The sequence below is a fragment of the Hemicordylus capensis genome, chromosome 5 (assembly GCF_027244095.1).
Source record: "Hemicordylus capensis ecotype Gifberg chromosome 5, rHemCap1.1.pri, whole genome shotgun sequence".
Classification (NCBI taxonomy): Eukaryota; Metazoa; Chordata; class Lepidosauria; order Squamata; family Cordylidae; genus Hemicordylus; species Hemicordylus capensis.
The window spans coordinates 36,797,427-36,818,840 of record NC_069661.1 but is presented as its reverse complement, the minus strand read 5'-3'; the positions used below and the strand labels follow the sequence as shown (position 1 = coordinate 36,818,840).

The 21,414-nt window shown below is 39.9% G+C and overlaps 1 protein-coding gene and 1 long non-coding RNA gene across 4 annotated transcripts; one reads left to right on the top strand and one right to left on the bottom strand.

The window, feature by feature from the left end:
- Nucleotides 1-637: 637 nt before the first annotated feature.
- RPL34 (ribosomal protein L34) lies at nt 638-5,527 on the bottom strand. 2 transcript variants are annotated; one of them, XM_053257709.1, is made up of 5 exons: nt 5,410-5,527; nt 3,617-3,690; nt 3,428-3,527; nt 2,101-2,204; nt 638-762 (listed from the first exon to the last, which is right to left on the bottom strand). In XM_053257709.1, exons 2-5 carry the CDS (start codon nt 3,679-3,681, stop codon nt 678-680), a joined length of 354 nt encoding a protein of 117 aa, XP_053113684.1. In that variant the 5' UTR covers nt 3,682-3,690; nt 5,410-5,527; the 3' UTR covers nt 638-677. The 2 variants fall into 2 exon arrangements, with proteins under 2 accessions (XP_053113684.1, XP_053113685.1); XM_053257710.1 differs by having other exon boundaries at nt 5,307-5,414.
- Nucleotides 5,435-16,985, top strand: LOC128328105 (uncharacterized). Of its 2 annotated transcripts, XR_008309015.1 has the most exons (5): nt 5,521-5,590; nt 6,950-6,995; nt 8,595-8,664; nt 12,431-12,544; nt 16,737-16,985. It is a non-coding gene; the product is annotated as an uncharacterized LOC128328105 (long non-coding RNA). The 2 variants fall into 2 exon arrangements; XR_008309016.1 differs by lacking the exon at nt 6,950-6,995 and having other exon boundaries at nt 5,435-5,590.
- The last annotated feature ends 4,429 nt before the right edge of the window (nt 16,986-21,414 follow it).

The window sequence follows — 21,414 nt, the reverse complement described above, 5'->3', positions numbered from 1 at the left end:
TATACCATTGATAATCTTGAGTGTCACTTCCTATTTGCAAAGCTCTTCTCATTCTTGAACTACAGCCTTTTCCTTAGTATTCTTTTGCTACTGGTCACTATGTTCTATTTCATCATCTGCTTTATTCCAAGAATGCAGTTTGGGTTTTCTCCTTAGTACTTCACCAGCTTCTAAATAGAGAAATATACAGCCCACCCTCTGGATTTCCATTGTTGTATCCTGGTCCATTCATTTCTGTCTAGGACTTGCCAAAATCATTCACTTTTTATTGCTCAGACCATGCAATGCTCCAACTCCCTTTGCTCTCACTTGGTGTCCCATATGGAAGGAACACCTACATAACACCTGCAAGATGTCATCACTTTCTTTTAAATTCTTCCTCAAACCCCCCTTTTTCTGTGAAGATGTTGGCACAACCCCTTAATCCTCATCCCAAAGTACATCTAATTAAACTGAAAGCATCCCCCCCCCCTTTCCTTTGCCCTCCATGTATGGACGGGAATATATAGTTCAAGATATGCAGGTAATGCTCAACAAGTAACGAAGAGTAAAAAGCCCACCTTGTGCCTTCGGAATCAGCCACAGAACTGAACACATATTGAAGTCTAAGTAGACATCAGAACAACAGTACACAGGGAAAGTTTACTTTTCATTTATTAGGCAAACAATACAAATAATCACTTTGATTTTTGACTCTGAGCTTGTGCCTTCAATACCTTGACAACAATCTTCTGTTCCTCAATAAGGAATGCTCGTTTGATTCTAGAAAGATGAAATTCATGATTATTTCAGCACTGCATGTTAACACATTCTGTTAGTACCTTTGCAGACAAGCCTTTTTAGCAGGATATATACACCTGGTTCTTTTTAAGTTTTTTAAAAAAAGTTCAATCCTTGTTTTCATCCCTTCTATTTTTGGTAATGCAACATCTACACCAAATAGTGGTGTGCACGGAACTGCAGAGCTGCTGTTCGACACTGGATGTGTGTGTGGGGTGGCTCGGTTTTTTGGAAAGCATTTGGGATGGCAGTGTACATATCTGCCGCCCCTTCCCCAGTTCTCGTCCAGAAGTAACATCTGCACGTGCACCCAGCCCCCGCACACACCACATGTGTGCAACGTGCACGGGCCAGGCGCATGCACAGATGTTACTTCCGGCCAAGAATGGAGGAAGGGGCAGCAGAGAGGTACACTGCTGCCCCAAATGCTTTCCAAAAAACCGAACGCTGGCAGGGGAAGAGCGGTGGATGTAAGTGCATCCTCCCCCACGCTTAAAGAGCCACCCCCCACCCCGGCATTGAACCAGTTCAGAGGCCTCTACAATGGCCTCCGGACCGGTTTGTGCACATCGCTAACACCAAACAGGAGAACATTGAATAGAGGTTGCAAAGGCGGACGAAGAACCAAGAATCCAGAACTTCTGTCAAATGTTTACAACGCTGAATTTGTAAGTGATTTGAAAGCAAATGGTGTTGTGTTTTTTTTTAAGTTACAGCAAACAATGATTAGCCAGATGTTTGGACCAAGTATTAATTTAGATAACTTAGCAGCATTACCACTCAGGCCATCCCATGACATACAGGCATGCATATATGAACCTACTGTTTTCCAATGGGCTGGTAAATTTGTTGCACTTTACTTAGCTTACAGATTCTTTTATTTGTACATATAAAGATACACAATTGGATGTAACAGATCTCCCCCACCACCCACCAATCCTGAGATTTGCAAACACAATTCCAACTTGCAAATACAATTGTCCATTAATACTATCTGCAAATACACACCAGAATGCTGATCAAGCTATGTGGGGCATTTTGTTACTATGAGACAATTACAAGTTCCTGTTTCATAGATAGAGCTCATAACTTATGTTTTGTTTTTCTAACCAGGGCCTCAAGCAGGGACATGTGATGTTAGTTTAGAAGACAGGCTAAAGATACAACCACCTATACAGTAGAGAATTTAGTGCAGAGTTCTATAGGATAATGGCATTATGTTTGCCACAAGGATCACAGGCAAGACACTTGCAATACTGTTAAAGTTTAAAATGGCAACATATGACCTTCAGCAGAATGCTTGTGCAAGGCATAAATTACCTGTCACGAACACATTTAGCGCACATTGAACCACCATAGGCTCTGCTAACATGCTTCTTTGTTTTGGACAGTCTCATAAGAACTTTAGGGCGAACAGCACGAACCTGTAGGAATGAAAACAAGTTCTTGTAAGAATGTCAGTGTATATTATCTGCAGCATGAGGCATTAAAAAGGCAATAGGATTAGAAGTTTATAGGCTGGGATCAATTGTTCTTTACAATTAGGATAACAAAACCTCCGAGTTTCAAACAAACATTGTTATAAGCCAAACATATGGGTTTTGTTTAATCTGAATGGTTTTGTCCCAAGTAATCATTAATAGAAGACATTACTATGTATTGATCTTCTCCATCAGTTTCCTCTATCAGATGAGTGCAGTACTTTTTTAAGAGGAATAATCTATTCCCATGTTAAAATACTTCATTTATGTACAGTTTGCATATTCCTTCCACTAAATATGGGAATATAGAACATGCTGCTCTGAAAAAGGCAATTCTACCCAGATATTTCAGGTGAGAAGGATCAATAATTCTATACTCTAGAAATGCAGAAATGGTCTAGATCACCAATTTTAATGGGACACTTAAAACTATCATAGGGTTTTCTATGAAATTCCAGATGATCAAGCTGAAACTCAACAGCAGGGGTCTATCTAATAGGAGTTGTAGCACTAAGCTGCTACAGTGCATTGTTATATGCATTCCAACACTCAGTACACACTAGGTCGGCTATCATGCTGGTGAGGAAATTGCCAGCTCATGAACAATCTCCAGGTGTCATTAGAAAAAAACAAATAAACTTGCAGCATCTTAAAAACAAGATTTTAGCATAAACCTTTGTGGCTAGAGCTCACTTAATCAGATGCCTAACGTGTTATTCTCAATTGAAAATTGTTATTCTCAGTTGATAGTTTTCCACGGGAACACATATATACAAATATGCACATGAAACAAATACAGAAGAGAGAAACAATTTTCACAAATATTTTTCTTATCCCTCTACAACCTATGTGCCTGTGCATAGGAAAAAAGGATAAGAAAATAAAATAAAGATGTGTATACACATCCATGTTGACTGATACTTCATGTATCTGATGGAAGTGGGCTTTAGTCCACAAAAAGCTTATGCTAAAACAAGGTTTGTTAATCTATGATGTGCTCTACCTGTGAAAGACTCAAGCGTTTCACAAGAAAGAAGCAAGATATTTACACCTGTGAGCTATAAACTGTTAATTTCCGCATATAAATAAGTCAAAGTATGCTGATACCGCTTACGTCTGCATAGGGAAAAGCAGTCAACACAAATGCATAATCATTATATACTTACACCACGAAGTCTTCCTGGGCATACGCCACATGCAGACTTTGGTGCCTTACCAACTTTCTTGGTGTACAGATAAACAATCCTGTTACCTGGTGTTCGGGAACTATGAGGATTAGAAAAAACACACAATTTAATTAAGTGCCATTATTTAAGAAGTACAGACAACTCAATAATATTAGAGATCTTACTTACAGCCTAGTTTTGTTAGAGGCTGTGTTGTAGGACAGCCTACGTCGGTATGTCAGACGCTGGACCATTTTTAATGTCTAAAAAAAGAAAAAGAAATGCCATGTGAGAAGGCAACTTCAGACACAATACCATAAAATTGTGTGCATGTCAACACCAGCTACACCTTTAGTAGACTATCAATCATGTTTATCCCATACTTCTTTAAAGGAGCTTAGGACAATACACATGGTTTCCATACCACCTAGGTAAGTGAGGTAAACCAGGCTGAGGAGAGAAAAAATTGGCCCACGAAACAAGCTTCAATGTCCTGGATCCCTCAGGGGCCTAACACTCTAAACCAGAGTTTCTTAACCTTGGGCCCCCAGATGTTGTTGGACGATAACTCCCAGCATCCCCAGACATGGCCTTTGTGGCTGGGAATTCTGGGAGTTGTAGTCCAACATCTGGGGACCCAAAGTTAAGAAACCACACTCTAACCTCTACATTGCACTGGCTCTATTTAAATATCTCATTAACCTCTCATAGGAAGCTGTCTTATACCAAGTCAGACCATTGGTCCATCTAACTCAGTACTGTCTACACTTACTGGCAGCAGGTCTCCAGGGTTTCAAGCAAGAGGTCTTTCCCTGGATATGCTAGAGAGCAAACCTGGGATCTTCTGCACACAACCAGATGCTCTGCCACAGAAGTACAGCCCAATTCTAAAGAGAATACCTTAGAGCACTCACATGGTCACCCAACCAAATGCAAACCAAGGTGGACCTTGCTTAGCAGAGGGGGCAATTCATGTTCACTACCACAACAGCAGATCTCATCCCTAAACATTTTCATACTGACAAGTTAATAAAGGCATAAGGCAAGCATAATATAACTAGTTACAAAGGACAAGTCAACATCTTAAAATTATAATCACAAAACCCCAAAAGAAGTTTTCATCCCTGTGCAGATCGGAAGTGCTAAAGTCACAACCCTAGCCTATGCATAGTTAACAATTAAAAGTCAGCTTTCCACACACACCTTTTTCTATAGAAATGAATTTTGTAAAAACCAGTTGACCTGGTATTAAATACCCATGGTGCAGAATTTGTCACATAGTTTAGAGCTTCCTGGAAAGCAGGTGTCCTGAAGCTTAGAAGAAACCCAAGCCTTACCAGTGACCATAATAACAAGACTAAGGATTTTAACTTATGTCTCACACACTATACAGGCTCTCCAATTACAAACAACCAACTTTTGCAATTTGATAACGACAGACACATCAAATCATTTTAAAAGTCCGAGCATCACGAAGTCAAATGCTCCAGCACTTCTAACTGCCCTACAAAGAAGTGCAAACGAAAGAGCAACCATCCACAAAAACCAGAAACCGAAAAGGTTACTAACGAACCCGCCCTCGACTACCTCGCAGATAAAACCGAGGCACTGAATGCACGCCAAGATACGTAAAACAACACTTTTCTTTTCGCCCCTTGACGAAATGCATTGCAGCATTTCAAACGTCCACGCAAATTAAGCACTGGAGGACACACATTCACCCGCCACAATCTGCCACTTACGGCTGAGACCCAAAGGCCTCACTCAAGCCGGCTCCAAGGCCTCGCTTGCTGGGGTTCCATCTAGGCCACAGCCTCCGCGTCCCGATTCCCCAACGACACCCCGCCCCCCGCCCCCATGCGTTGCCCCACAGTCTCACCCATCCAATAACTCGCCCTGAAGCCCTCCCAGCCCCGCTACACCGCGGATGGAACCGGATTGACACGAACTCCCCCCCAAGAGACAGACTAAACCGCTCGTACCTAGCGCTAGCGCCAGCACCGGAAGAGAAAGGAAGAACTAGCGCGGGGGTCAAAGTTCAAAGAGTGCCGTCAGGAGCCGGAAGTGTGATTACGTCTCCTTCGTTCTGTTCCTGGAAACGAAAGAATGTTAATTTGGGCGCTGCCATCTTGTACGGCAGGGGAGGAGTAGAAGGTTTTGAATGTGAGTAGGAGGAGCTATGAAGGTTTATCATGCAGCCTCTCAAGCTTTTAAGCATGACACAGATGTTAATAACTTCCGTTATTAGCGCTTACTAACATTAAACTTGTTTATTGTAGGTGATATACAGAAGGATTAGTAATTATTTTATTCAAGTAGCTATTAAAATATTTATACGTCAAAATCGTCTGTGTGTACATATGCACACCCTTTTGGGCAGGAACATCATCCTCACCATTATTATTATTAATAATTATTAATAATAAAAATTTCTATGTAACAGTATATATTTTTCTATTGAAAAGCAGTATATTATTATTAAAGTAATATATTGTTTTACAGTTCTAGAATGCAATATTATATAATAAACATATTTACAAGTTAATCCTAAATAAAGAAATCTCTACAGCATAACAAGCTCTGAAAGGGCCTCTATGTAAGGATTGTACATGGGCCCCATCAGATAATTTTGCCATAGGGATCAATGGGAAACTCAAAAAGATTAATAACTTTGAGAATTATCAGCACTCTCCCCAAACTAGAACTCCAAGAATAGGTTTGGCATAAAACATGTATATGTTTGTAGTGTAGATAGGTGCCCACCAGCTACATCTCTCCCCAGTGCTGATAGATGACACTTTGCCCAACCCCTGCAGATGGCAATTCTGACATGGCCTGTGATTTCTCTATTTTGATCTGATTGTCTCCTTTATAATGGCTAATGCTCCATCACCAAGCTTCAGCAGTCAAGGTGCGGAGGATGCAGGAGAAGAAGAAGCATCTCATAGGGGCATCTTGTTTCTCCTCCTGTCTCAAGAATAGAAGGGATAATCATGGCAAAGCAAATGTGTTCCTTTTAAATATACAAATGAATGGTAAGGCTGCCAAGGAAGAAATATATTTCTGTTCTAGAACAGAAATATGTAACAACTGGAGGTGGAAACCAAGCAATCCAGCAGATGAGAGTATTTCAGCATCTCTAAATGCCAAAATCTTTCACTTCCTTTGGCTAATAACCTTTGCCAAGGCTTAATTCTAGGGACTGTGGGGAAAATGTACTACATTCATTGATTGAGTTGAGTTGAGTTGATTTCTATACCTCCCTTCCAAAAATGGCTCAGGGCGATTTACATTAACATTCTACATTGCCTGGAAAAAATCTTCAACCTGGAGATAAACCAACTTGAACAGGAAACTACAGACAAATGGATAACACTAAGACAAACTTCATTTTGGGAATCATCTGGAAAAGCTAAAAAAAAGATTCCTCCAAGATTAAGAAAATAAATTAATAACATGAAATCATGATGCAATGTAAGGAGTGATGCAAGGTAAGGAACATAATTTGTTGTACTATTTCAGAAAAGGGAAGCAAAAGTTTTGAGATATTAACATCACCAACACAGAGGTAAGTGTTTTATTGCTAAAGAAACCAGCTATTTGGTTTCTTTCCTAGATAATGTGAAGCAACACTATCACAAATGCATTTTATTAGCAGGAAATGGCTTGGCTTGAAATGTATCAGTGATAAAAATTGATGATTAAAAAAATCAGATTTTAAAATTTTAAATAGGATTTTTAAATTTAAATCTTTTTCTAAAATTTAAATTAGATTTTAATTAAAATAACAATTCATTAAAAAAGAATCTAGGTCAAAGATATCATCATGAATGATATCTTTCATATTCAAATCTATATGAAAGATAGATTTTCTCTACCTTAGAGATCATGTTCTTCTGTATGTTCTCCATCACACATTGAGGTCATATGGAGAGGTCCGTCTCCAGTTACCACCTGTACATCTGGTGGTGACTCAGAACCGGGCCTTTTCTGTAGTTGCTCCTGGTCTATGGAATGCACTCCCAGCAGATATCCGCATTTTAGGCTCGCTGTCGGCCTTTAAGAGAGCCCTAAAGACTTACTTGTTTGGCCTGTTCCAGGGTTTTTAAATTGTTTTTTAAAGTATTTTAATTGCTTTCAAATGGTTTTGAATTGTTTTTATATTGTTTTGAGCACTGTGTTTTAAATTGTATGTGGTTTTGTGTCTTTTTAAACTTGTTGTACACTACCCAGAGCCTTTGGATGGGGTGGTTTATAAATGCAAGAAATAAAATAAAATAAATAAATAAATAAATAATATTAATAACAACCTCATTATATTCTATGAACATGTTAAGAGCAGTATGTGGGGATGAGAGATAACATACCTGATCAGTCCTATTCTGCAGATGTACAGACGGCACACACACTCAGTTAAGCCCTTCCACCCCTCAAAAGTGCAGTGACAAAGGTGGTCAATAAATGAATAGAGGATTTGGGGAGATGGAGTAGACCTGAGCGAGGAGGAGTTATAAATTATTATAAATGCAATGGATGTGGGGGAGTGGGGAGGGGGATAGAAAGTGAAAACAAAAGTGAACAAAACATATTCATGCAGTCCTGAGTAAACCCTTTTAAAGTGTATCCTCCATTGTACAAGGGAAACCCCTTTCATGGCACCTTTCTGTAAAAGAGACCCCATTTGTGCAGTGCAAAAAAGAAATGTAAGGCCTGGTAGCCTGAATGAAACAGCATTATGAGAAGTTTGTACCTATTACAGTGTATACCTACCAGTGTTCCCTCTAACAGGGCTTCCCAGATGTTGTTGACTACAACTCCCATAGTCTTCCAGCAAAAGCCATTGAAGCTGGGCATTCTGGGAGTTGTAGTCAATAACATTTGGGAATCCCTGTTAGAGGGAACACTGTTACCTACGTTCTAAAAATGAAACCTATATCTATCTCCGAATATGTATTAAGGTTATACTAGACAACAAGAATGTACTTTTACTAGAAAGTACATTCTGACTAGTGATTTAAATAATTAAAATCGAGTCTTTTGTGAAGCAATTGAAATCGTGATTGAAATCATGATTGAAATCATATCAGCCCTGAAATGTATGGTTTTTAATAAGTTTAAAAAGCAACAAAAATCATTACAAAAAGTCTAATGATACCCATCATTGCAGTGTTTCAGGATGGAGGAAATGTAAAAGATCACAGGTGGTCACCACTAACATGGAGATAAGTCTTTAAGAGGTAAGTCCTTTCTTGCTCAAGAAAATGGCTGTTTGGTTTCTTTTCTGTCCCACTGTCCTTTTCAAACCAATTACAGAAGACATCTATCATGGTTAAACGTTGATATGACCATTTTGATTAATGTTTTGCAGATTGAAAGTAATTTTCCTGGTTACAAGGAACCCGTGCTTTTTGTGTGTGGCGGTACTCACATAATGGTGTAGCGGGGAAATCACTTGATTAGTAAGCCAGAGGTAGCCATTTTGAATCCTCGCTGGTATGTTTTCCATATTATGGGAAACACCTATATCGGGCAGCACTGATATAGGAAAGATGCTGAAAGGCATAATCTCATACTGCGTGGGAGAAGGCATTGGTAAACCCCTCCTGTATTCTACCAAAGACAACCACAGGGGTCTGTGGTCTCCAGGAGTCTACACCGACTTGACAGCACACTTTACCTTTACTCACTGGTACTGAGTACCGCTGCCTTTTCCCAGCCAGGATCACAGCAGCTGGCAGATTTTGGTCTTTGCAAAAGGCAAAGCAGGTCATCCTGCTGCCTTGCTTTCCTCCTCTCTTCCTGGCTGGCTTGAGCTCCTCCCTCCTCCTGCCAGGCAGGAGGCAGCAGTGGTGACTTCTCAGGAACAAGTGGTGGCAGTGGGGCAGTTCACTGCTTACTTCAGTGCCTTACTGCACCTGCCTTATGCTGGCTCAGAGGCGCTCGTGTGTGCAGCATGAGCACAGCGAGGCGAGGCAACTCAGGCTGAGGTGAGGCAGACACAGGGAGGCTGGCTGGCTGAGTCTGGAGAGCTGAACTCGGTTTGCCTCGGGGTGTTTGGCCCACAGGCACTGCTGGCCCCCAACCCTCATGGCTCTTCTGAGTTGGCCTGGCTGGCTGGTTCTTCCTGTCCCCCTGCTGCCATACTAGTCCAGTGCTCCTCCCCATTCCCCAAAACACAGTCCACAATGCTACACCAGTCTTCTCCATAGTCCCACAACCCCCATTTGTGCTCCTCTGCAGGAGCCTGCTGCCAACCAGTGCCACCACTCTAGCATTTCTCCTTCTAGTGGATGATGGACTCCGAGGCAGAACTACAAGGACTGAGTCATCATGGAGGGTAAAAGAGGGACTCACTTGAGAGGGAAGGGAAGGAAGATAGGAAGCAGAGGAGGATGAATAAGGGCCCTGGAGGACTCGGGAGACACCACTTTCTAAGAATTGGCAGGAAGAGACCTGCTTTTGGAATTCTTGATCTGACTATTGAGTGCTAAAAATCTGAGAACCACAGTGGTTAAAATAGGATGATGGTATCCAGAATTTCTTCTTTAAAATATTTTTTAAAAATTCAACCTTTCCCTCATTATATCCTGGTGTAAAAAATAGAGCATTCAGCAAATTTAAGTGGCAGGATGGTCAATGCAAAATTTGGTATCCACAAGTCATCATTTACATCATTTACATCAAGTATGCTCAGAATTTCTTCTTAAAAATAAAACAAATATTTCAGCCTTGTATTATGAAATATTATAAGCATTTGTAAAGGATGAAGGTGAATTTCCTTCTGTTCTTATATTGCACTGCCATAGTCTGGTTTGTGCATTTTGATCATTTTGGGTAGGTAGGCTATGTGCAGCCGACCCCCTCCCGCGTGAGATACATAGGAATCAATATATGTTTTATTTAAGAGTACCGCTTTATTTTTACAAAAAAAGCACTGCAAGTAACTGCAATCTATCTGTTTTCTCAAAATAAAAGAGATACTTTCCCAAGGTAAGTTAAAAATACACTTTTGTTTTGCATGGGAACAGACTTGCATGGGAACAGACTTGCATGGGAACAGAGCCAGCGTGGTGTAGTGGTTAGAGTGCTGGACTAGGACCGTGGAGACCTGAGTTCAAATCCCCATTCAGCCATGAAACTAGCTGGGTGACTCTGGGCCAGTCACTTCTCTCTCAGCCTAACCTACTTCACAGGGTTGTTGTGAAAGAGAAACTTAAGTATGTAGTGCACCGCTCTGGGCTCCTTGGAGGAAGAGCGGAATATAAAACGTAAAAATAACAATAACAATAACAAATAACTTGTGCAGAGAACTGGATAGGGGACAACCTTTATTTGCAGGAAATGACTTGGCTTGAAAAGCATAATACAACTCATGGTTTCCCACAAACTTAAGAAAACAACAAACTTATAACAAAAAGTCTGGTGTGAGGTAAGAGACATCAAAACTGTTGTGTGCTTCAGGACATATGAAACATCATCAATGTGGAAATAGACACTTAAGAAACAAGTGCAGCTATTGGAATTGGCTGCATGGTTCCATTTTTAGCCCACTGAACTTTTCAGACCAATCACTAAAGTCTAAGTGTGCATATTTTCAAGGATATTGGTTGATTTTTAATTATTTTTTAAAGTGTCTAAAGCTGCTAAAAGTGTCAAAACTGCTTTGTTTTGTGGCAGAAAGTTACACAAAATTCTGGAATTTAATCCTGCACTCTGTCCATAATTCAAGCTTCATTTGTAGGAAACTGCTCCTTGCCTTCATATAAAAGGAGTAGTTACACTCACCCCCATTATTTGCACCCCATATTTAAGTTCTCAGAATTCATATGGAAGTAGCACATAATGGTAGCATTAAATATGTCAGTGTTCAAAGAGCTCAGTCCACCTGTTGATTTTTAATAGTTAAAAAAAACACTTAAAAAAAATAATTTCATTATAAATCAAGAGGCTGACTGATCTCCTTGAACATCCATACATTTAATCCTACAATCATGTAAGAACACCATGTGAAATTAAGAGCTTTCTGCCCAGCCATTCAGGAGTTATTAATATGTTTGAGTTTCCCATTGATTCTTATGGGAAATTATGATTTGTCAAGCATAGCTCCCCCTAGTGGCAGCCTATGTTCATTGTGATTATTTGGTCAATTGTAGATCCGCCCCTGCATCTGCCCTTATAAGGCTGCACTGCATGTCAACCAGTGGTACTTAGTCATTCTAGTCTGGATGTTGCCCATTTAATACAACTATCATAGCAATTAATGTGCTGTATTTGCATTCTCCCAAATTTAAAATATGTTGTCCTTCACGTGTTTTGTGTTATCCCCACTACAAAAGTGCTGCCTTTTTTGGGAGTGGGGCTTTCTCCAAGCTACCTTTCCTGTTTCACCTGTGTATTCAGTATACCTGTATCCGTAGTAGGTATGGAGGAGAGGCATCCCAGTTCTTCCTTAATGTGTACCAGCTTCCGGCGGCTTCTGTTGGGCCACTGTGTGAAGCAGGATGCTGGACTAGATGGGCCTTGGGCCTGATCCAGCAGGGCTGTTCTTATGTTTTTATGTACCACAGCAACCCCCAGCGCTTATTACAACACCCACACACCCCATTTTTGGGGAAACATGGAATTTTTTTCTACGTTTCTTTTGCCTACACATGCAATTGACTTATCTGGGTTATATGGGAACATAGAAAACTGGCTCATACTGTACCGAGTCAAACCATTGGTCCATCCAGTTCAGTATTGTCCACAGTGACTGGCAGCAGCTTTCAGGCAGCAGTCTTTCCCAGACCTACATGGAGATGCCATGGATTGAACCTGGAGCCTTTTGCATGTAAGGCAGATGCTCTACCACTGAGCTCTGGCCTCATCCTTTGAAGTGAATGGATTCATTCCTGGTTCAATCTCTGGCATTGTGCATCTGCAAGAGGTCGTTGGATTGACTTTCCAGCTTGCAGGTTTCCATGGTTGTTTCACAACACTGAAAATGGTTTTTTAAACCTGCAGGCTGGTACAAATTCTCTTGCAGTGGATCATATGTGCATCTCAAGATGGGGTCAAGTTTGAAGGACTTCAACATTTGTCTGGACACTGTAAGCTGCATTTTCAGACATCATGCAGGTCTGATGCCATCATTAACTGCTTCCGCTTTTGCGTTTTATATCGTGTACTTTCAAACACTTTGATGTGTGTTCATGGCCTTATTTATAAACTTGTAACTCACAGTTTGTTGTGAAGTGGCCTCCCTGTCTGATATCTATAATTATTATTTGGTTAATTATTGGCTGTTTTTAAATGCAAATTTCAGACACCAACATTTCTCGGTCAGGAAATAATGAGAAAAATATGTATGAACTCAATATGCAAGCTCATTTTAAAAGGAACACATTTTAGACCACAAGTGAGTTTCAGAGCAATTAGAGTATTTAATTTGAACTTTCTGGGCCCAGAAGCCTAAGGGGAGGAAAGAAACCAATTAAATTAAATTAAATAATAATGCCCTAAATAGAAAAAAAAAATTAACAGGATCCAATTGTTAAAGAACAACACTTAAATTGCTGATAAAGGAGTTTGGAAATATTTTATAAAGGCAACATTTTGCCACTGTATTAATATCTTAAACAATAGTGCTGATGTTAGTTGGACATGACAGATTTGGGCCACATGTTCAGCTGACAGAAATCCTAAAATTAAGAGAGAAAGGAGATAATTCTTAGAAATATTAAAAGAAAAGAGAAGCTATAACAGTGTATGTAATAAGTTGATTCAAATGTTTAAAATGCAAAATATAGCCTATTTTATCGAAGTAATGGGGCTACCATGGATTACGTTTAAGCATTAATTTAATTATGCATTAATTAAGCAACTTTTAAAAGAGCAGTCAAGATGCATTTGTTCACCCAAGCTTTTAATTAGATATTGTTTTAATTGTGTTTTAATAGTTTTAACCTTTTAAATTTTAATTGTTGAAATGTGTCAATCTTTTTATTGGTTGTTTTTATTGTTTTGTAAACTGCCCAGAGAACTTGCATTTGAGGTTGTATAAAAATATGTTAAATGAATAAATAAAATAATAAATAATTGGATGCTGCTTCAAAATAGTTGCCCCTAATCTAATGCCCTGCGTGAGCTTCAGATCTGCACACAGAGCCCCCCCACCCACCCATGCACAAGTGCTGCCCTGAGGTAGCCTTACATGAAGCAGCCATTTCAGATGGCAATTCCAAAGTAGGTACTTCTTTCCTTATTCCAAACTTGGCAATTCCAAAGTAGGCACTTCTTTCCTTATTCCAAACATCATCTCTGTGTGTCATTTAAAAGAAACACCACCCATGTGATTTTGGCTTTGTGCTTCAGATGGGAGAACTTCGAAAACTGTCATTGGAATTGCTCAGTTCTTTTCAATGGACAGTAGCACTGTATGGGTAGAAGATACACCCTTGGAACCTGTTTCTGTCAACGGAAATGAATGTGGAAGACCTTGTGGTCTTCCAGGAATCTGTACCTAGCTGTGGGATCTGGACAATGGGGAAAAAAATATTCAGGGTTTTTAAAGCTGGGGTCCATGGGGTAGGCCCAGGTGGTCTTTGTTGCTATGACTTAAAATGTTTTAAGTCATAATATATAATTAAAGGTAGCTCTCTCAAAACATAATTTAAAATAAAATATGGCATATCCTTTATTTTTCTTGAATTTTTATTCTATTTTACCAGAGTTCTCTACTATATTGTTCTACTGTTCCCAGCCTCTCCCAGCAACATATGAAAAAGGGCCCAGAGCTCCCACTCAATAATTTGTTTCCAGTGCTCTCTTGTTCCAGTTCTGTAATCTCACTGAAGTATCGCAGTCCTTCTGCAGCTGCTTCTTCAGTCTTGTGGGAATATATTATGTAAATAGGGTGGAGGTCGGGTAATACTTGAGGATCCGGGAGTCTGTAGCTGCAAAACAGTTAATAACCCCTATGTCAACTGAAGAACTTGCTTGGACACAATTCTAAAATATGGATTGTTTGTATTGTTCAGTATCAATATGAGTCATTTCAGATATAGCTGTTGGCAACAGTTAACCAGACTGAGAACATAGTGCATATGAAATTTGAATCCTTCCAACCTGACTGGCAAAAGTTGCTCCATATGCACATAGCTGTATGTAGTTTGGACCAAAGCCCTCCAAAATTATGCCCCAAAGATTCTCCTATCCCAATAGGTAGAATCCCTCATAAAGGTTTCTGTGCACACATCTTTTTTCTCTTGCTCACAATAGTTCTCACAATAGTTCTATTCAACTTAACAAGGCTTGTGCTGCAAACCTTCCATATGGATTGTGCCCAGTAAGGATAAAAAGAGGGAGATTTTTGCCTATACCTGCCTGTTTTGCTTAGTTTAATTCACATTTTAAAAATAGCTTTTCAATGTGTTTCACCCCTCAATATTTTGAAAAACACTTTAGGGCTTCCAAATACTGACTGCATGATTTCAAAATTGGCATCCAAATAGTCAGAAAGTCTAATTGGAAGCACTGCCTGACACGTCCCATGCATAATGTGGGCAATCTAAAACATACAACCATGTTGCTGATGCAGGCATCTACCGTATTTTATGGACTATAAGACTCACTTTTTTCCTCGAAAAATATCCGCCAAAATTCAGGTGCGTCTTATATGTTTTAACAGTTTAATATGTTAAAACTCTGAAAAACTGGATTAAAATTAAGGTGCGTCTTATAGTCCATAGCGTCTTATAGTCCGTAAAATACGGTAATATACACACCCACATTGCTGCACTACATGGCTGTTCTGCTAGTACTTACCTTTGCACAACTGCACATTGCAGTATGACTTGTATTGGGAATAATGCAAGTTGTGTTGCTTTAGTAGTGGAACAACCTTTTGTGCAGCAACGTGTGTGTGTTTCAGATGCCTGCCACTGCACGGGCAGTTCAGAATCGCCTGTGTTATGCTGCAGGACATGTCATCCTCTATTTGCATAGAATTACCATAATGTTAAATGAGGTTAGTAAAATAGAGTTTTGGAATTATTAAAGTTTGGATACAGTACTTGAGGCTGCAATCCTAAACATACTAAGAGTAAGTATGTATTCCACTATATTCCACTGAATATAGTGAGATTTACTTTTGAGTGAACATGTATATGATTGATTAATAATGTATCTGCTTTTCCTTCAGATAGCATCATTTTGTTGGAGTAATTTGGAATTAAGTGTAGCTTTGAGTGGCACTGGCTTCAGCTGGTTTTTTGTTTTTTGGGGTTTTTTTTTTAAAGCTCAGTCTAATTTTCTTTTGGCCCAGAGGCCAAAGTTCCATATGCACAGAGTTTGGGGATGCAGCCCAAAGGAGCAGTAAATGAAATTGTTGAAGTATACCATGTTGAAAATGCATGATAGAAAATGCCTAGAATCCTGCCTCAAAAGCAAGTGTAGTATAGTGCTGCTATTAGAGGTACAGACAGAGGGAAAGCTTGAGAGTGGTTCCTCAAATTTTTGGGGGGATAGAGAAAAAATGGCTGTGGGGAGAATATTTGAAGATCAGGGTTATTATGAGTTCAGTAAAATGACAGGAGGAACTCCTCAAATGTTTAGAGGCATCTTGACTGCAAATCTATACACACATACTTGGAGTAAACTCCACTGAAGTCAATGTGATTTATTTCTGAGTAACTATGCATAGGATTGCACTGTCAGTTATGAATCAGGAACTCCCCGTTTTGAATCTCGTATCCTCCATGAATTCGCAAGGTAGTCCTAGGCAATTCACTTTCATTCCACTCCCTCACATCTGTTGTATGGGAGTAGTAATACTGACCTTTCATAAAGGTAATGTAATATATGCAGCACTTTGAACACTCATATAACAACAAAAAGTATTTATATACTGCTTTTTAACAAAAGTGTTCAAAAAGGTTTACATAGAGAAATAATTAATAAATAAGATGGATCCCTGTCCCCAAAGGGCTCACAATCTAAAAAGAAATATAAGACACCAGCAGCAGTCATTGGAGGTACTGTGCTGGGGGTGGATAGGGCTAGTTGCTCTCCCCCTGATAAATAAAGAGAATCACCATGTTTAAAAGGTGCCTCTTTGCTTAGTTAGCTGGGGTATAAGCTGTTTAGAATGTTTAAAGTTCATCACATATTATCTCAGCAGTCTTTACCTTTATGAAAAGTCTATGCTAAGTATTGTTAGGATTAGGAATACTGGTGGGTTTGGGTTTTGTTTTGTTTTGTTTGGCAAGAATTCAATACAAAAAGAGCACATTTTCTTTCCTTGTTAACAATATAATGTTTATCTTTATAGACTTCATCTGATTTAATTTAACTACTTCCAAAATGGACCAGAGACGTTAAAAGAATCCAGAGTTCATTTCCACTTCAATGGAGCTTGTTCGACAAACAAAATTATTTTGTAGCAAGGAGGAAAACAGTTTAGCAGAATGCAGCCCTCACGTATACCGTACATAACATCACATTTGGGCTGAAACTTTTTCTGTCAAAAAATGTCATAACCCCGTAAGAAAGAGAATTAAAATCCTGTTATTTTAATTTACATCTACCCACAAGATAAGTAAAGTTATCATTGAAATTCTAATTAAATAGGATGATTGACTAAGGTAGGACATCAAAGAAGAGGAGTGAATATGATAAGTCGAAGTCTTATTAATTAGTCCGCATGGAAGAAATTCCAGAGACGTCAAGCTGAGGCTGCTGCAAGGAGAAAAAAAAGCAGACAAGAAAATGTGTGTTTCTTTGAAGTTAGGAATGGAGATAGTGATGGAGGTAATTGTGTCTGACTGGATCCAGTAATGAAGAGCCGTAAATCAGACCTAAGAATCGGAGGAAAGAGTCTAGTAGCGAATATGGCTGCCCCCCTGCTGTGAAGAAACAGAATGCAGAGCTGACTAATTGACCCAGTCTATCTCCCAGTAGCTCCCTGTTATTATTTATTAATTTTTAATTTCTGAATTATTTACGTCCTGGGAAATTATTTTTGACAGCCTGTTAAGAGTGCCAAAGTTAATGGAGGATGAAAGGGCTGCAACCAGAATTAGCAGGGATGCAGTCACAGGCTACTGGATTTAATGATTTTGGAAAGGAAAATTGATTTCACACAGTGTGTCACTTTATACTACTTTAGGGAGACACCAGCTATTTTATTAATTAAGGAATAACCAATTCAGAAGAATATTTGAAGTGTAAATTAATCACAGAGTTCAGCTATTATTCTCACCTCCCCCAGTACACATTCCGAGGAGAGCTTAAATTTGCTGATTAAAACCGACACAGGTGCAGACCCTGTTTGTGTGCATCCGCTCATGCACTAGGAGAAAATCCTGCCACCCCAAAAGATTTTGTCATTCCTCTGTTCAAGTGAAAATCATCTGTCCTTGTGACAAAGCTCAATTATGCATACTCTGCATGCTTCCCCTCAGAGAAGTCTGTGCTGGTTGGAATCCAACACCCATCCCAAGGGCAGGAGCCAGAGTTGAAACCTGAGCTGTCTGTACTGTGCAGCTGTGTCTCAAGTTCTTGGGCTTAGCTTAAGACATCCGTGTATGACAAAGACAGCAGGCCAGCCACAGATGAATTCTGAGATGTGGTTTTCAGATCCTGCGAAGTCATTTGTGTGGAGAGGATTCTACTCATCAAACGGAGCTATTTGCCTGCTACCATTTTGCGGCTTGTCTGTCATCACTCAGCTGACTGCCTCTTTCAAGTTCTAACCATCCAGTGTGAAAACAGTGGCCTAAATCATCAACAGAAATGGCTGGTATCGAGAGCCATGGCCAAAGTGTGAATAGATGACCCCAGAGAAGCAGGGGCTGAGAAAGAAAGATTAGGTATACAATGTATATATATTCTACAAACATATATTCATTTTATACCAATTTGGCTGCCATGGCTTCAGTGAAAAGAATCCTGGGAATAGTAAATTATAGTATTCCTGGGGTCCTTAATGGTAAAAGGTAAAGTGTGCCATCAAGTCGGTTTCAACTCCTGGCGACCACAGAGCCCTGTGGTCTTTTGTAGAATACAGGAGGGGTTTACCATTGCCTCCTCCCGTGCAGTATGAGATGGTGCTTTTCAGCATCTTCCAGTATCGCTGCTGCCTGATATGGTTGTTTCCCATAGACTGGGGGACATACCAGCAGGGATTCCTTGGAAGAACTTTATTCTTTTGTTTCTCCCAGCACTGCAGGGGTGACTGAAAAAACATGGGGTCTAGCTACTCCAGCTTTATTATTAGGACTAAATCCATTCTAATAACACAAAGTTCTGCCACTCCCCATAGAATTATTGAGCACTGGAGCCCGCTTTTCAGGAATGCATGAGGAGGGGGAGCAGAACCACACCTGCTGGCCATGCCTCTGGCAGCTGCATATTTATTTTCATGAGAAAGGGGCAGTACCTATTCACACCATCACACCTGGATAATCAGAGTTCCTGTTCCCTTGGTATCCACAGATACAACCCCTTTCTCATGGAAGCTGAACACACAACTGGAGGAGGGGATGTGGCCAGTGAGCATGCAAAAGTCAGGGGGTTGTGGCCAAGGGGTGAAATCCTGCTTCCCTTCCCCATATTTACCGACTAGAGGGATGAATTTGTGTGAAGAATACTTAGGACACTTAATAATTAAGAGGAGCAGCAACTTCAGTTTGGATATTTTTTTTATTGGATTACTAAATTTTAATTGTAAATTTCAGGGGTTATCACGTATCACACACTGTCCTTTGAGCCAAAAGACATCAACAATGGATAAGAGAAGCCTGTTAGAATGCCCCTACCCCAGTCAGAGCAGGTTTACTAAACTTTACTTGCTGTAGATGACATCATAAGCAGTTATTGAGGTTCTTCACACGATCAGTATGAAGAGCCGTAAGGGGGTTTGCTGGGAGAGCGGGCTTCTCCTTGGCAGAAGACACAGCATGGAAGTCAGGGTGCAGGACTTTAATTAACTCCAGACTAAAGACTAAAGTTTTGGATGTACTGTATACATATAAGAAAAATGGGATGAGAACTAGCTGGAGGTGATAAGATGTAGAAATCTAGAACAATTTGACACTCATTGGGATAATGTTTTGGTTTTATTCTGTGAAATAAGAAACTTTCCCCATCATAATCAAAGTTAGACTGGAATTATCCATGTAACATTTCTGGAGATAATGCCACGGTTGTAGATGCTTCTTGTATTCCATTTATTGAATGGTCCCTGAAAAATCTTGCCCATTCAGAAGCATAACCCATGTACATTCAGCCATATCATTTCATTTCAAACATTCTTCCCAAGAGTGTGAAATCTCACATAAGAATTGGCCTTACAGAAAATGATAGAATGGATTATCTCCCTGAAGAATAAAGAAGCCAAACTCCGCAACTTAGCTCCGGACAGAATAAGCAACATATGTCAAGATAAAAGCCTGGCAGAGATATTTGGAACCCAATTTCTACGCAAGTATTGTCATCAAGTGACCTGAAAACCGTAGATATTGGTGAGCGTGTGGTCTACAAACAGATACTATATTTTAAAAATATATATATTATTTTTGCTTCTTACATGGAGATAATTGTGGAGGCACAGAAGGTTTTGCTCTAAGGGGTTTATAAGTCATTTTAAGCACATCCCTTCAGCTTATTTCGCTGAGCAGTTCATGAGCACAGTGAACATTCCTTTTACTGACAAGAACATGCAAGGCTAGTCTGGGTTTATCTGTTACTTTGTGGATTATACCAGTGGCAATTAATGAGGCAAGGAGGATCAGCTAATAGAAGGAGTTATGTGAGATGGTTGACCTGTGGCCTATACTTTAAGGATTGCCTCTTTATCGCTTTCTCACAGATTCAGTGTGCTCCTGCAGTCTCCTATTTGTACTAGTGATCTTACCACTAAGACCTAATCAGAGAGCCCAACAGAAGCAATGGCTTCAACTAAGTTAAAATATTATTTCAAAGATGAAGTCCTGTATCCAACCCAATTAAAATGTTTATTTTGTATGCCACAAAACAAAATCTTCTCATTGGAGCTGTTGCTAACAATACTAAATGTGCAATTATGGTCTGCTAAAGCCTGAATTCTGTTCACAGTTATGCTAACCAAATTATAATCAATTCAGTCTGGTTTACAGTGGTATAGGCTGGTTCGGACATACAGCTCTCTGGAACACATGATTAGGAAGGGGACGTGCCAAGAGCTCACCCATCAGGCGTCCTCCGTGATGATGCCCTCCAGTACTTGGAGCATGTGTATAGGAGACATACAGATGAACAGAGGGGCTCCCACCTGATAAAGGGTCATGCCAGGAGGGCATCAGGATATCCGCAGAGGACATCTGAATAGGTATGCTCATGGTGCACCCCCTATCAATGGTTTGCCAGGGGCTGTATCATCCAAAGTAGCCCAATATTTATGTATAATGCCTATCTGCCACCCTAAGGGCTTCTTTAGAGGCCCTTTTCCAAGTGCCCCTGCCTTCTGAGGCCATTTCTGTGGTGGTATCAAAAATACATAAATCTCTCCCTAGACATGTTTGTCTGGCAAAATCATTGCACATTTTTGTGCATTTTTGTGAATTGTGTACATTTTTGGTACCAGGCAAAGTCTGCCCTGTTTTCTTGCACTTATATTGGTGTCTGGGATCTTTCAGTGGCTTTCGTTGCTGTTGCTGTTTGCTGCTATTCTACTTTTATCTCTGTGGTGTATTGTGATTTGGAAACAAAAGTATTTTATTTGTATTATTGCTGTGAGCTGCCTTGATGCTGCTTTGCAATGAAAGGCACAATATGAATCCCATAAGTAATAATATGACGACAATGACAAATATTTATATACTGCTCTTCAACAAAATTCTCAAAGTGGTTTACATAGAAAAATACATACATAAGATGGTCCCCTGTCCCCAAAGGGTTCACAATCTAAAAAGAAACATAAGGTAGACACCAGCAACAGCCACGGGGGGATGCTGTGCTGGGGTTGGATA

Excerpts from the sequence above, each read along its gene's own strand:
- RPL34 (XM_053257709.1), bottom strand. The coding sequence starts at position 3,681 with ATGGTCCAGCGTCTGACATACCGACGTAGGCTGTCCTACAACACAGCC. Across the intron at positions 3,528-3,616 it reads GCCTCTAACAAAACTAGGCT|TTCCCGAACACCAGGTAACA; the intron begins GTAAGTAAGATC and ends TAATCCTCATAG. Across the intron at positions 2,205-3,427 it reads GCCCAGGAAGACTTCGTGGT|GTTCGTGCTGTTCGCCCTAA; the intron begins GTAAGTATATAA and ends TCATTCCTACAG.